The following is a 15,309-nucleotide window of genomic DNA, read 5'->3' on the forward strand; positions in this document are numbered from 1 at the left end:
TGAAATAATGTAAATGACTAAATGGTAGTAAACTTTTATTAGGTACAAGTCATAACCACAATAAATATAGATAATCTGGGCAATAAAGACAAAGACTAAAAGTGGTGCGTGAGCAGCTGTGGAAACCCCAATAGTAAAAGGTATAGATCACTTGTTGTATTTAAATTGGCAATAAAGATGTACAATTCAGTAGTATACAAGCATGTGTGTGTGTGTATATATATATATATATATATATATATATATATATATATATATATATATATATATATATATATATAGTGTCTATGCAACAATGCCAGGTATACCCCACATCAGAGGTCACAGGTACTTAATATAATAAGAGATAGCAAAAAAGATCACCCACCAAACACCAGACCCACGTATCTCAAAACCTTAATCCATCCTCCTAGGCGCCAGTGCCCACTCTTTATTCCAGCAGCTGTCTCCCTCTTCTCTCTGATATATAAACCTCTCTATCATTCTGACCACATGGCTGTGGGTGCTCAATGCTATAGCCATGCTGGTCAGTAGGGGGGATGACCGGCTCTGGGGGTCCTGCTCTTCTGTCGTGCACCTCACAATCACCAGCTGAGGGTCTGCCTTGGGCCCTGATTCCGGCTCTCGTGCTGCCCATGTTCCCATGCTATTAATATTTTAAATTTTTTAATGAATATTTAAAGCATTTTAAAAGGAAAAACACAGAAATCAATGATTAGATTCTGCATGTAATTGCCCTATTAATCAAAAGATAAAATGTGTATTTGGACAGGAACATTTTTTTTTTTTTTAGTGAATCGTTAATAATCTTCATTGTCTGAAGTTCTTCAGCAAAAACTCCTTTATGTTACCATTGATTATAAAATATTAGGCTCGCTCCTAGGTGAGTCTCGGGAGGTCTGCAACAGTTACCGGTGGAGCTTTTTTCTTAATGGTGGTTGAGTTGTGTCAGATATTTAATCATTATAACATTGTTGGAAATCGGCTCCTCATCCGCCACATAGGCTTGTGCTTAACAGAAATGTTGAAGTCCAAGAGCGGAGCATATTCAACCACATATTGTATTAAACACAATTTGTTAGCCCCTTACTAAATGATGGACCCATCCCTGAGTTCAAATAGAATTAAATATATCCGAAAGAAACATATGAACAAAAAATTAGCAAAAAAACAACAATCGAAGGCTGGTTTCAGACTAGCGCATTTTACATGCAGTGCACGGCGCCGCTAAGCCCCACCCCCTGCCCGCCCTGTCCGGTCATTTCCTCCTACTAACACACACGGCTGCATGCGATCTGCGCTCTCTATCTTTAGCATAGGGTGCGCAGACCGTGCGCTAGTAGGATTTTTGCGTGCGCTGCGCACTTTTGAAGGTGCGCCGAGTGCACCAAAATGCAACATGGTGCGTTCGGCGCACCTTCAAAAGTGTGAAGTGCACGCAAAAATCCTACTAGCGCACGGTCTGCGTACCCTATGCTAAGGATAGGGTGAGCAGATCGCATGCAGCCGTGTGCGATAGTAGGAGGAAATGACCGGACGGGGCGGGGCTTAGCGGCGCTGTGCGCTACGTGTAAAATGCGCTAGTCTGAAACCAGCCTTAATTCAATAGAAAAAAGACATACATCACATAGAAATTTAAAAGGTGGGAAACCCAAATGAGGACACCACCCCCCCACATACCTGCTAATAAGAGGTTGCACAGGCTAAAGAAACTCCACTAATTGCTTTCCCATAACAAATTGTGGTAACAAACAGACACCAAGATTCCAAAATACAGTATCAGAAAAATCGGACTATAGCCGGTCCTTTGTAAATAGTACCCAAGTGCAAGATCAACTTTACCTCCTGTGGGTGGTGATGTCAGCCCCTACGCACGTTTCCGGGGGTTCCCTGGAAGAAGGCTGAACGCCGAAACGTGTGTAGGGGCTGACATCACTACCCACAGGAGGTGAAGTTGATCTTGCACTTGGGTACTATTTACATAGGACCGGCTATAGTCTGATTTTTCCGATACTGTATTTTGGAGTCTTGGTGTCTGTTTGTTACCACAATTTGTTATTGGAAAGCAATTAGTGGGGTTCCTTTAGTCTGTGCAACCTCTAATTAGCAGGTATGTGGGGGGGGGGGGTCCTCATTTGGGTTTCCCACCTTTTAAATTTCTATGTGATGTATGTCTTTTATCTATTGAATAAAGACTGTTGTTTTTTTGCTAATTTGGGTTCATATGTTTCTTTCGGATATATAGGCTTGTGCTTGTAAATCATACAGTGCAAACGTCCTGAACATGTGGATAACGTTACGTGTCGTGTGATGTATGCTTCTACGTGTCGTGTGATGTATGCTTCTACGTGTCGTGTGATGTATGCTTCTACGTGTTGTGTGATGTATGCTTCTACGTGTCGTGTGATGTATGCTTCTACGTGTCGTGTGATGTATGCTTCTACGTGTTGTGTGATGTATGCTTCTAGGTGCAGACTAGTGGGGAGAAAAACTAGATGCCATCACAGATGCCAATCGGCACCCATCAACTACCATATTTCACATCTTTATTAATACATATAAGAAATACTTGCATGATGTCAGTATCTGCAAGATTTTATGTTCTCCCCGGGGTTGTGAGCCCCAATGGGGACAATGTAGTATATAAGCAAACATAACGGGACACAAAAATACAGACAAATTGGATGGGAATGCACCTGGATAAATGTATATCCAGCACTGTCCATGTCCACCATAAGATGGCAAGTGCAAAAAAAAAATGGTTTTCACTTTTCATTCAAATGTTTTTATCATCTCCTTCTTCTACAATTTTTCTATATCAGATATATGTTGTTTTTCCTTCCTCATCAAGGGCAGCGCTAGAGAAAGGAGTTCAAACCAGCAGCTGTCATCCTTCCCATACCACCCATCCTTTTACATTTTCTCAATATCGGAGGAGGGCAGAGAAGGGATAAAGAAACAAATATAAATCTAAACCTCCATATCAGCATGACTGGGGGGGGGAGAAAGCGCCAAAGACTATTTGAATAACTGAACAAGAAAATTGTTTAAAGTTATTTAAATTTATATGTGTGAAAGAAAATCACATAAAAAAAAAGACGTGCACAGAGGAATATACCTGGATATGTGCTTTTCAAAAACTCGCTTTAATTGGTAGCTTCGAGAATTATCTCCACTTTCTTTTCTTTGCAGTTTTCCCCACGTGTCACTCCAGTGTCTGCACAATGTCGCACACTCAGTATTTGTCATTTGTGACGCTCCATCCGAATGTCTCACCTCGTCTTTTTTTTTTTCTCTTTCTTTTAGACAAAGTGTGCCCTTCAGTCATTGATAGACCGGCACCAGAAAATTCCTGGGAATATTTTCCGAGCACTATTGGAGAGATTTCACCGGAGAGACAAAGAAGAATAAAGTCCGGTGGTGTGCCGGATTGCCGGAGGGTTACTTGTACAGTCTACAGAATTTAGTTTGATAAATGATTTTATTAACGTGTTACATGAACACCGAGGAGAACGATTCTCTATTGTGCAATCTGGCTATCAGTAATTTAATGTAAATGGTGCCGGTGTCTGGTAAAACTGCGGGCAGGCTGAGGCTACAGTGCAGGAGTTTGCCATCAGTACCCGGTGTTATCTCCCCTGGAATTCGCAGTTCACTGTGTGATCTTCACACCGGGCCAGATCGTCCTCATGCCTGGTTGTCTTCCCGCAGAGCCGTATAGGGTACAGCATCCTGCCTCTGTCTGTCATGGCGTCTTTCCATGCCATTTTCAATTCTCTAGTCAAACATTGAGATGTCAGTGTCGCATGCGATGCACAAACGTTACTGTGTAACTCTAAAATGCCCACATGGGACCTGGACTACCTCTTTTTGTAGACCAATGCCAACCGTGATTACGCTTCATGTCTCATTCGGTTCTTAAAGGACCATGACTTCTATTAATGGTAGTGGTGGATAGCTAAGTTTGCGTCATCATCTCTCTTTAAAGGGAATGTGCCATCATAGAGTGTTTGTTTTTTGGGGCAATATTGTGTGTTTTGTTTTGTTTTTTTTTAATGCATATCAGGATATGTATTATAAAAGCATAATTAGTCTTACATTTTTCACACAGCCACCGAGGGTTTTAAGATCCATACTGAATTTCCTTTCAGGAGCAGTTTTCAGCAGGCTCCTTATCAGCAGAGGCAGAATTACAATGACAAGTAACTCCTCTATGCACAGCTGATAACACAGGAACCACCAATCATAAAAGGTGACATGACTGCTTGTTTCAGCTCCTCCTCCCTTCACAATGACCGTTGCACATGCTCCTTAGAGACTTCACAAGACTGTATGGATGTGTTTCTTCCGGAAACAAGAAGTTAAGAGACTGGAAGAGCCCTAGTGGCCACTGTGAAAATTGCAAGACGTTTTATTTTTAATTGACATTATGATATGACAAAAGAATTGTCCAAAGGTTAAAAAAAAATTTAACACACAAATCTGATGTAAATTGTGGGTCACTTTCTGATTACACATTTCCTTCAAATTGGGAAACATCCCCACCCTCCGAAATATAGATGCCTGCCAGTGTGAATCCCCTCTGCTGATATGTCTGTTATAAAGATTATCCCAAAGGCTTTTGTCAGAAACACTCTTAAAGCATTTTCCCACCAGAGTAGAAATCTGTGAATGGCCAGTAGGCAATTTACAGTCAGATCCAGAGTGCTGTGGAGATTGGGAGCATTGATTAGTTTTTGTTTTTTATTTTTCTTTTATTGCTCTCGGAATACAGCATTACAGTGGGTTGTCACGTACAGGGAACCTGTCACTCAGAAAATGCTATTTACCTGCAGATATACAGTTAATCTGCTGGCAAATAATGTTACAATGTCTGGCGGCCATAATACTAAAATTATGGCTACAGGGAGAAAATGTACTAATTTCCTACCTGGAGCTGCCATCTTTCAGTCATGGGGTCATGCTGCACGGAGCGGCTACCGTCACTGCTCACTATACCATGAGCGTCGGCTGTAAGCACGCCCTGACATTTTGCACAGATTTTCTGCAGTCAATGACAGTACCGTGAGCGTCAGCTGTAAGAACGCCCTGTGAGCAGTTGCGGTAGCCGCCCCATGCACTACCCCATGACTGAAAGCCGTTAGTTCCCAGGAGGAAACGTTTATTTTCTCCCAGTAGCCGCACTTTCACTATTTACTCTCAGATTAACCCTATATCTGCAGGAATATGGCGCTTTCCCAGGTGACAAGTTCACTTTACCAAATTTGCTGCTGCAAACATCTTGTCAAGAACTTCACACTAAATCATGACATCGGCGAGTCCTGACAGAAATTGAGAAGTGGCAGGATTAAAAATCTCAATCACAGATCAAGTTACCTGTATGTGGATGATTTCTTATATTTGCTGTGAATTTTCTGTACGCTAACCAATTCACAACCCATCCAGCACATGCGGGCCTGCCTTACTTCATCGTTGTTTGATGGAGGTTGGCAGAACAAGGCTACTGCTCAGGTTTCCCCATCTTCGCTGTCAGAACTTTACAGAGACCACTTTAATCTAAAGAACTGAATCGTCCGACTGACTGCTTAAGTTAGTGGCTACCAGTCAGGGGGTTGGTAGTAATCTAGTATCACAGAGAGCCTTCAGATTGGGATACAAGGCAGGCTCTTGATGTGTAATATCCACCACTGTACTCCAGTAAAGGGGTTCTCTGGGACTACAAATTTGATGGCCCTTAAAGGGAACTTGTCACCCCCCCCCCCCCCAGGGCGTTTTTAGGTAAAAGAGACACCTTCAGCAGCACTAAGGCTGCATTCTGTGAAGGTGGCTCTTCTGTTTCTGATCCCCAGGAACGCCGAAATATTAACTTTTATAAATATGTCCCCATACGCGCACTGCGTATGCCTGAGAACTGTTGCCGGCGGGCACCTGCGCTGTGCCATGTAACGGCGGCAGCAAGGCAGAAGGAGCGGGGCGGGCATGATTGACGGCGGGTAGGTGGCTGCTACAGGGGGACGCACCATACCTATGGGACATATTACAGGTATGAGGACCTATTTATAAAAGTTAATATTTTGGCGTTCCTGGGGATCAGAAACAGAAGTGCCACCTTCACAGAATGCAGCCTTAGTGCTGCTGAAGGTGGCTCTTTTACTTAAAATCGCCCTGGGGGGGGGTGACAGGTTCCCTTTAAACCATTAACATCAGATTAATAGGAATGTAACTGTCCGTATCACCTACGATCATCTGACTAACGGGACCAGGTCACTACAGTACAGAAAAAAAAACCCTGCCCATAACTTTTTTTTTTTTTTTTTAGGTAGCTCATCAATTTCTAAGTTCTGGAGAACTCCTTTTTAAGAAACAATATACACATAAAATGCTCATACAAAATGCAAAAATCCCAGTGCTCCCCACCTTTTATCTTCTGGTGTATATTACATTGTATCATTACAAGAAAAAAATGAAAAATTAGGTAAAGAAACCTGTATCACAGCAGTAGCACGGCTGTGTGCACCTTCTACTTGCTGCCCTGTTTTCTGCTGCAGCCAGTTTTCTAACAGCCAGAACCTACATGTGTGCACTAGGACAAGACATCACTAAACCATCCTCCCTGGGTGGGCCAGGCCTTCAACTGGCAGCCAATCCAAGCAGGATCTGATCAGCAGGAGATCATCCCCTTTGTTCTTTGCAAGGTTTCTACAAGACACGACTGTTAGGCCGGCTTCACATTTGCAGATGTCAGAGCTGCGGAGGACTTCGTAGTTCCTCCGTATAGCTCCGCCCACTGCCGCACCTCCTCTGGTCAGCTCCGCCTACGTCTGCATGCGTCCTGTTTACCTATCTTTAACATTGATGTTGCGTCGAACGCAACATGTTGCGCTCGTCGCATCGTCAAAACGACGCATCCGCATACATCCCCATGGCCTGCGTACCCAATGTTAAAGATAGGTACGCAGGACGCATGCAGACGTAGGCGGAGCTGACCAGAGGAGGTGCGGCAGTGGCGGGGCTTCACGGAGGAACTCCGCAGCTCTGCGGAACGCTAGTGTGAAACCAGCCTTACAGCACCATACAGGAAATGATGCAGACTACCAAACATTGAGGGCAAATTTATTTCTTTTCAACTTTGATTTCTAGGTTTAGTTCCTTTTAACGTAATCAATCTTGTTAAAATACTGCTTATACCAAAAATGCTTTGTTTTCTATTGCCATTAGCTGTTCCAGCTTTATCAATCTTGTGTCCACTCCTGAATAAGCACAACACTTGTCTTACCATAGCTAGAACCGTCACATTGGGAAGGGAGCGCCTATGGAGGGTGTCATGTATAGGCATTGTTAGCAGTTATGACGGCTGTACGGTTGGAGTGTTTGTATTTCTACATTTGTACTTTTGTTCTGATTTTATATCTGTTATTTACTGATTTCTATTGTTCTGCATTTTTATTTTCTGAAATATACAATGTTGAAATCTAAAAGCTGTGATTATTATTACTAATCTTCAGTAGCAGTGCTCTTTCTGCTATTCTTCTCCTTTTTCGTTTTGGTCTGTGATGTGTCTTTCAAAGGGTTTGTCCAGGACTTGATTTATTGATGAGCCATCCATTGAGATCTCTGTGGATCCAGCACCCCCCACTGATGAGCTGAAAACTGATCTGACAGCGATTATATGGGGCACAGAAGCCCCCTATTTATCGATTAGTGGTGGCTGCAGAGTACCGCTCTATTTCTCATTTGCTTTGAAAATTGCTCCAAGTTGCTGTGTTCCATTCCTTTGCCTGAGCAGTTTTGAGCTGTTCAGTAGTTGTCTGTCATCAATGTCTTGTTATACCCAGTTGTGATAATTTAACATTTGGGCTCATACTCATGTGAGAAAAAACGGCGAGTGCAATCTGATTTTTTAAAATCTGAGTCCCTGCTCATCTGATTTTTTTTTTTCTCAGCCGAATTCTGACGAGTCTTGACAATGCAAGTCAATGGCTGTGATTGGAAAAAAAAAAAAAAAATCACAAGACTTGGACCATCCAGTTTTTACACATCAATGCCCTTAAAAAAATCAATCGACATTTCGTCAGCTGCGTACTGTAAAGTCACAGCGTGACATGTCAGAATAGATGGAATAGACATATATTCACATAGATATAAAGATGTCAGTGACATACAGTGCCTTGCGGAAGTATTCGGCCCCCTGGAACTTTTCAACCTTTTCCCACATATCATGCTTCAAATATAAAGATACCAAATGTAAATTTTTGGTGAAGAATCAACAACAAGTGGGACACAATTGTGAAGTTGAACGAAATTTATTGGTTATTTTAAATTTATGGAAATTCAAAAACTGAAAAGTGGACGTGAAATATTATTCGGCCCCTGTAACTTAATACTTTGCTGCGCCACCTTTTGCTGCGATTACAGCTACAAGTTGCTTGGGGTATGTCTATAAGTTTTGTACGTCGAGAGACTGAAATTCTTGCCCATTCTTCCTTGGCAAACAGCTCGAGCTCAGTGAGGTTGGATGGACATCGTTTGTGAACAGCAGTTTTCAGCTCTTTCCACAGATTCTCGATTGAATTCAGGTCTGGACTTTGACTTGGCCATTCTAACACCTGGATACGTTTATTTGTGAACCATTCCATTGTAGATTTTGCTTTATATTTGGGATCATTGTCTTGTTGGAAGACAAATCTCCGTCCCAGTCTCAGGTCATTTGCAGACTCCAACGGGTTTTCTTCAAGAATGGTCCTGTACTTGGCTCCATCAATCTTCCCATCAATTTTAATCATCTTCCCTGTCCCTGCTGAAGAAAAGCAGGCCCACTCCATGATGCTGCCATCACCATGTTTGACAGTGGGGATGGTGTGTTCAGGGTGATGAGCTGTGTTGCCTTTATGCCAAACATATCGTTTAGCATTTGTGACAGCGAAGGCTGAACCCGCCGATGCCTCATCAGCGGCAGCATCCGCCGCTGCCTCCCCACCGACGCTCCTCCGTCAGCGCGCTCTCTTACCCGGCCTCCCGCTCTGCTGTATCCCTGCGCTCTGTCCTTAGGCCACCGGCGTGCGCCCGCCCGCTCTCTTCATCTAGCGGTGGGCGTCGCTGAAGGCGGGGCGTGCTACTCACTTCCTGGCCATTAGGTATTTCAGGCGTCCTCCCTATGGGGAAGACGCCTGATGATTGTGTGGCATCCCCGCACTCTCTGGCCACTATAGTTCCTCTATAGTACACCTGCCTTGTGTCTCGCTCCGTTCCCCTCTGTCTGCCTCAGCCTCGTCCTGTCCGTTCCTCTCTCCCAGTGCTCCTCGTGCCTATTTTCTGGTTTACGTACCTCCAGGTCCCCCTCCTCTATTCCTGGGCTTCCCTTCCCTCCTGGGTTCCCTGTCCTCTGCCTGTCCGCTCCTATATTCCCTCCCGTGGCTTCCTCCTCTGTACTCCTTCGCCTCCTGTGGCGTAGTCTTGCTACCTTACAAGTAACTGCTGCCTGGTTTCTTCGCTCCGGTACCCTGGTCTCTATCTGGTATCTCTGCCCTCTCTCTGTCCTAGCTTGTCCCTCGAGCCGTCCCTCTTGGTACCGGCTGTTGCGGTTCTGACCCCTGCGGTCCTGCCCCTAACGATCCCTGTATAGGGGTCGGTCATCACCTGGGGTGCTCGGCCCAGGGGCTCCAGATCCGCGACCCAGGGGGTCCACTCTCGGACGTTGTCGGTTCCTGAACGTCACAGTATCATCAGGCCATGGATCCTGTCGGTGCCGCGGCCGCTACACAGAAGGAACTACTTTTCTTACGTGAAAACCAGACCCGGATAATGACCTTCATGAAATCCATGGACACCCAGCTGTCTGCCCTGCAAACCTCTGATCCAGGACATGCTCCCCTCTTAGCTAGTCTTCAGCAGGAGCTCGCGCAGCAACGCGATGCTCAGTCTCACATCTTGGGTTACATGGCGTCCGTTGACGATCGACTGCTTGCCTTGCAGTCCTCGGCGGCCGCCTCAACCTCGTCCCGGGACGCAGTTTCGTCCCCGCCCCCTCGTCTGGGAAAGCCTCCCAGGTATAGCGGAGATCCTAAGTTGTGTCGGGGCTTCTTAAACCAGTGCAGATTGCACTTTGAGCTTTTGCCCCAGCAATATCCCACAGATCGCGCCAAGGTGGAGTTCATAGTATCCCACCTTGAGGGAGAGGCCCTGGCCTGGGTGAATCCTTTATGGGAGAGGGATGATCCCCTAGTTTCTAGTATCCAGAATTTTCTGGAGATGTTCCGCAAAGTATTCGACGAACCCGGACGCGTAGCATCTACCACGGAGGCCCTCTTTAACCTCCACCAGGGTTCCCTTACTGTGGGACAGTACGCCATCCGCTTTCGGACATTGTCGTCGGAGCTGGGGTGGAATAATGAGGCACTTGTGGGTGCCTTTTGGAGGGGTCTTTCAGATAAAATCAAGGACGATCTTGCCGGGCGAGATACCCCTACCACCCTGGAGAATCTCATATCCCTGGCTACTCGTATCGATCTGCGGTTTTTGGAACGCGCTCGAGAGTCGGCTAGGGAGAAAAGGCCCTTTAGGCTGTATCAAGCTCCTATTCCACGCTCCTCTGCACCCTCCACTAGCATCGCCCCCGAGCCCGTGCAGATAGATCGTATCAGGCTGTCCGAACAGCGACGCAGGGAGAGGATGACGAACGGTCTCTGTGTATTGCGGTGGAGCCAATCACTTTGTGCGCACCTGTCCTGAGAAACCGGGAAACGCCTCCACCTAGGTCAGGTAAGAGAGGTCTCCCTAGGTGATCATAATTCCTCTCTGCCCCTTACCCTTTCAGCTTTTAATTATTGCAGGTTGGGAGCGTAGATCTGTGGAGGCATATGTGGACTCGGGTGCGGCTGGTAATTTCATTCGGCAAGAAGAGGTTGATGAGCTCCAGATTCCGGTGGTCATCCTAAAAAACCTGCATGATATCGCCTCCGTTGATGGCAAACCTCTCCCTGAGCTCGTCACCATGGTTACTGCCGAAGTAGACCTGCAAATTGGAGCACTTCATCTCGAGAGGATCGCCTTTTACATCCTGCCGCAATTATCCCATGCTGTTCTCCTTGAATTACCCTGGCTCAGGCTGCACGAGCCAGTTGTTGACTGGCGCTCAGGGGAGATTCTGCGGTGGAGTCACTCCTGCCATGAACGTTGCCTGCGGTCCATAGTCCTTCCTCGTTCGCTGCCTAAGCCAGTCGAGCTCCCGGGCCTTCCGGCACCGTATCACGCGTATGCCGATGTTTTTAGCAAAAAAGCGGATTCACTGCCTCCGCATCAGGCCTATGACTGCCCTATCGACCTGATCCCTGGAGCCACCCCTCCCAGAGGGAGAACGTATCCTCTATCCCCAGCAGAGACCACGGCTATGATGGAATACATTCAAGAAAACCTGGTCAAAGGGTTCATTCGGAAGTCCTCGTCCCCTGCAGGCGCAGGCTTTTTCTTTGTTCGGAAGAAAGACGGATCACTCCGACCATGTATTGACTACCGGGGCCTGAACAATATCACCGTTAAGAATCGATACCCGCTTCCGCTCATCCCTGAACTCTTCGACTGGCTGAGGGGGGCTCGGGTCTTCACGAAGTTGGATCTGCGGGGAGCTTATAATTTAATCCGGATCCGCGCAGGGGACGAGTGGAAGACTGCCTTCAATACCAGTGATGGTCATTATGAATATTTAGTCATGCCGTTTGGTCTCTGCAACGCTCTGGCCGTGTTTCAGGAATTCGTTAACGAGGTGTTTCTGGATCTACTGTATTCCTGCGTCGTGGTGTACTTAGATGATATTCTCATCTTTTTGCCTGACCTATCCACTCATCGGAGAAGCGTTCGCATGGTCCTGCATCGTCTTCCGGAAAATAATCTCTACACCAAGATTGAGAAGTGCCTCTTTGAGCAAACCTCGTTACCCTTCTTGGGTTATATAATCACAGATTCCGGTCTGAAGAGGGATCCAGAAAAGCTCTCAGTGGTGCTCAAGTGGCCTCGTCCTGTTGGTATAAAAGCCATCCAGCGTTTCCTCGGATTTGCTAATTATTACCGACAGTTTGTGCCTCATTTTTCCACAGTGACCAAGCCCATTACGGCTCTGACCCGTAAAGGAACTAAGTCAAACAGCTGGTCTCCCGAGGCTGAAGACGCCTTCCTTGCCTTGAAACGCTCTTTTGCATCAGCACCGATCTTACATCGCCCAGTGGTCAGTAGGCCTTTTGTCCTAGAGGTGGATGCCTCCTCCACCGGAGCCGGGGCGGTCCTTTCCCAGCAGGCTCCATCTGGGCGGCTGGTTCCCTGTGGGTTCTTTTCTAAATCCTTTTCGCCTGCAGAGTGCAATTACTCCATTGGAGACCGGGAATTGCTGGCCATGAAGAAGGCTCTGGAAGAATGGCGGTATTTGCTTGAATGGGCAGTCCACCCCTTTTCTATCTTCACGGACCAGAAGAATTTGGCCTATCTGCAGTCCGCTCAGAGACTCAATTCCAGACAAGCCAGATGGGCCCTGTATTTTTCTCGTTTTGATTTCAAGCTTCACTTCCGTCCCGGCAGTATGAACATCAAAGCGGATGCTCTCTCCTGGTCTTTGCAGTCGCCTGAAGGGGGTGAGGGTCCATCATATATTATCGAGCCTGCCAAAGTTATCACCGTGGCTCCTGTGAATTTCTCTACCCCCCCACCAGGCAAAACCTTCGTTCCCCAGAATAAACGCCCGGAGGTGCTGTGCTGGGGGCACTCCTCCAAGATTGCTGGGCACGTTGGGACCAAGAAGACCCTCCTGCTTCTCTCCCGTTACTACTGGTGGCCCTCCCTTCGCCAATATGTGATGGACTACGTAGCCTCTTGCAAGACCTGTGCTCAGAACAAAGTTCCGGGAACCCTGCCTCCCGGTCTTCTTCACCCGTTACCGGTTCCGGAGGCTCCATGGCGGCAAATTGCAATGGATTTCGTAACGGACTTGCCCCGCTCAGCTGGATGCACTACCATCTTAGTCGTAGCAGATCGCTTCTCCAAGATGGCCCATTTGATACCTTTGCCCGGACTGCCCTCACCTCCATGGTTGGCCGAGATCTTCATCCACCAGATCTTCTGGCTACATGGCATTCCTCAACGGATTATGTCTGATCGTGGGGTCCAGTTTACCTATCGATTCTGGAGGGCTCTCTGTAGGCTTATGGGCACATCTCTCGACTTCTCCGCTTATCATCCACAGACCAACGGGCAAGTGGAACGGATTAATCAGGTTCTAATAACCTACCTACGCCACTTTTCTAACGCCCATCAAGACAATTGGGTCTCTCTCCTACCTTGGGCAGAATTTGCCCATAATAATCATCCTAGCGAATCTACCACCAAGTCGCCGTTCTTTGTAGTCTCTGGTCAGAACCCGGGGGTTCCGCTGCCCTTTTCCACCTCATCAGGAGTTCCTGCAGCAGATACTCTTGCCATGGAATTTTCGCAAATCTGGAAAGAGACCAGAGAAGCCCTCGTGAAGGCCAGTACCCGAATCAAGAAACATGCGGACAAAAGACGAAGGGACCTTCCTCCGTATCATCCTGGCGACAAAGTTTGGCTTTCGACCAAGCATATCCGTCTGAAAGTTCCTTCCTACAAGTTAAGTCCCCGATACATCGGGACTTTCGAAGTACTTGGACGCATCAATGAGGTGGCTTATAAACTGAGTTTGCCGGCTTCACTTCGAGTCCCTAACGCCTTTCATGTCTCGCTCCTGAAACCTGTAGTTCTGAATCGGTTCCAACCTGCCTCCACTGCTCCTCCTTCACCAATTGGGTCTGAAGACGTCTTTGAAGTAAAGGACATTTTGGCTATGAAAAGAGTTAGGGGGAAGACTCTTTTTCTCATTGAGTGGAAGGGTTTTGGCCCCGAGGAGAGGTCCTGGGAACCTCGAGAGAATGTTAATGCCCCTCTTATACTAAAAAAGTTTTTGGCCACTGTCAGAAGGGGGGGACGTAAGGAGGGGGGTACTGTGACATCGGTGGCAGAGCCCGCCGATGCCTCATCAGCGGCGGCATCCGCCGCTGCCTCTCCCCACCAACGCTCCTCCGTCAGCGCGCTCTCTTACCAGGCCTCCCACTCTGCTGTATCCCCGCGCTCTGTCCTTAGGCCGCGGGCACGCGCCCGCCCGCTCTCTTCATCCAGCGGTGGGCGTCGCTGAAGGCGGGGCTTGCTACTCACTTCCTGGCCATTAGGTATTTCAGGCGTCCTCCCTATGGGGAAGACGCCTGATGATTGTGTGGCATCCCCGCACTCTCTGGCCGCTATAGTTCCTCTATAGTACACCTGCCTTGTGTCTCGCTCAGTTCCCCTCTGTCTGCCTCAGCCTCGTCCTGTCCGTTCCTCTCTCCCAGTGCTCCTCATGCCTATTTTCTGGTTTACGTACCTCCAGGTCCCCCTCCTCTCTTCCTGGGCTTCCCTTCCCTCCTGGGTTCCCTGTCCTCTGCCTGTCCGCTCCTATATTCCCTCCCGTGGCTTCCTCCTCTGTACTCTGCCTCCTGTGGTGTAGTCTTGCTACCTTACAAGTAACTGCTGCCTGGTTTCCTCGCTCCGGTACCCTGGTCTCTGTCCGGTATTTCTGCCCTCTCTCTGTCCTAGCTTGTCCCTCGAGCCGTCCCTCTTGGTACCGGCTGTTGCAGTTCTGACCCCTGCGGTCCTGCCCCTAACGATCCCTGTATAGGGGTCGGTCATCACCTGGCACGCTCGGCCCAGGGGCTCCAGATCCGCGACCCAGGGGGTCCACTCTCGGACGTTGTCGGTTCCAGAACGTCACAGCATTGTTGCCAAAAAGTTCGATTTTGGTTTAATCTGACCAGAGCACCTCCTTCCACATGTTTGGTGTGTCTCCCAGGTGACTTGTTGCAAACTTTAAACAACACTTTTTATGGATATCTTTGAGAAATGGCTTTCTTCTTGCCACTCTTCCATAAAGGCCAGATTTGTGCAGTGTACGACTGATTGTTGTCCTTTGGACATACTGTCCCTCCTCAGCTGTTGATCTCTGCAGTTCATCCAGAGTGATCATGGGCCTCTTGGCTGCATCTCTGATCAGTCTTTTCATTGTTTGAGATGAAAGTTTAGATGGATGGCTGGGTCTTGGTAGATTTGCAGTGGTATGAGACGCCTTCCATTTCAATATGATCGCTTGCACAGTGCTCCTTGGGATGTATAAAGTTTTGGAAATCATTTTGTATCCAAATCCAGCTTTAAACTTCTCCACAACAGTATCATGGACCTGCCTGTTGTGTTCCTTGGTCTTCATGATGCTCTCTGTGCTTCAAA

The 15,309-nt window shown here is 47.3% G+C and overlaps 1 protein-coding gene across 1 annotated transcript in view; it reads left to right on the forward strand.

Annotated features, from left to right (window-relative positions):
- Positions 1 to 7,478, forward strand: part of TMEM68 (transmembrane protein 68) — a 33,782-nt gene extending 26,304 nt beyond the window's left edge. The window contains exon 8 of the mRNA XM_073583984.1: positions 3,307 to 7,478. Coding sequence (XP_073440085.1) covers positions 3,307 to 3,411 — 105 coding nt within the window. The 3' untranslated portion in view covers positions 3,412 to 7,478. The remainder of the gene's footprint in view (positions 1 to 3,306) is intronic.
- Positions 7,479 to 15,309: the final 7,831 nt, after the last annotated feature.

Source organism: Dendrobates tinctorius, unplaced genomic scaffold, assembly GCF_039654945.1.
Source record: "Dendrobates tinctorius isolate UK_male_01 unplaced genomic scaffold, ASM3965494v1 ptg000082l, whole genome shotgun sequence".
In the NCBI taxonomy this organism is placed as follows: domain Eukaryota; kingdom Metazoa; phylum Chordata; class Amphibia; order Anura; family Dendrobatidae; genus Dendrobates; species Dendrobates tinctorius.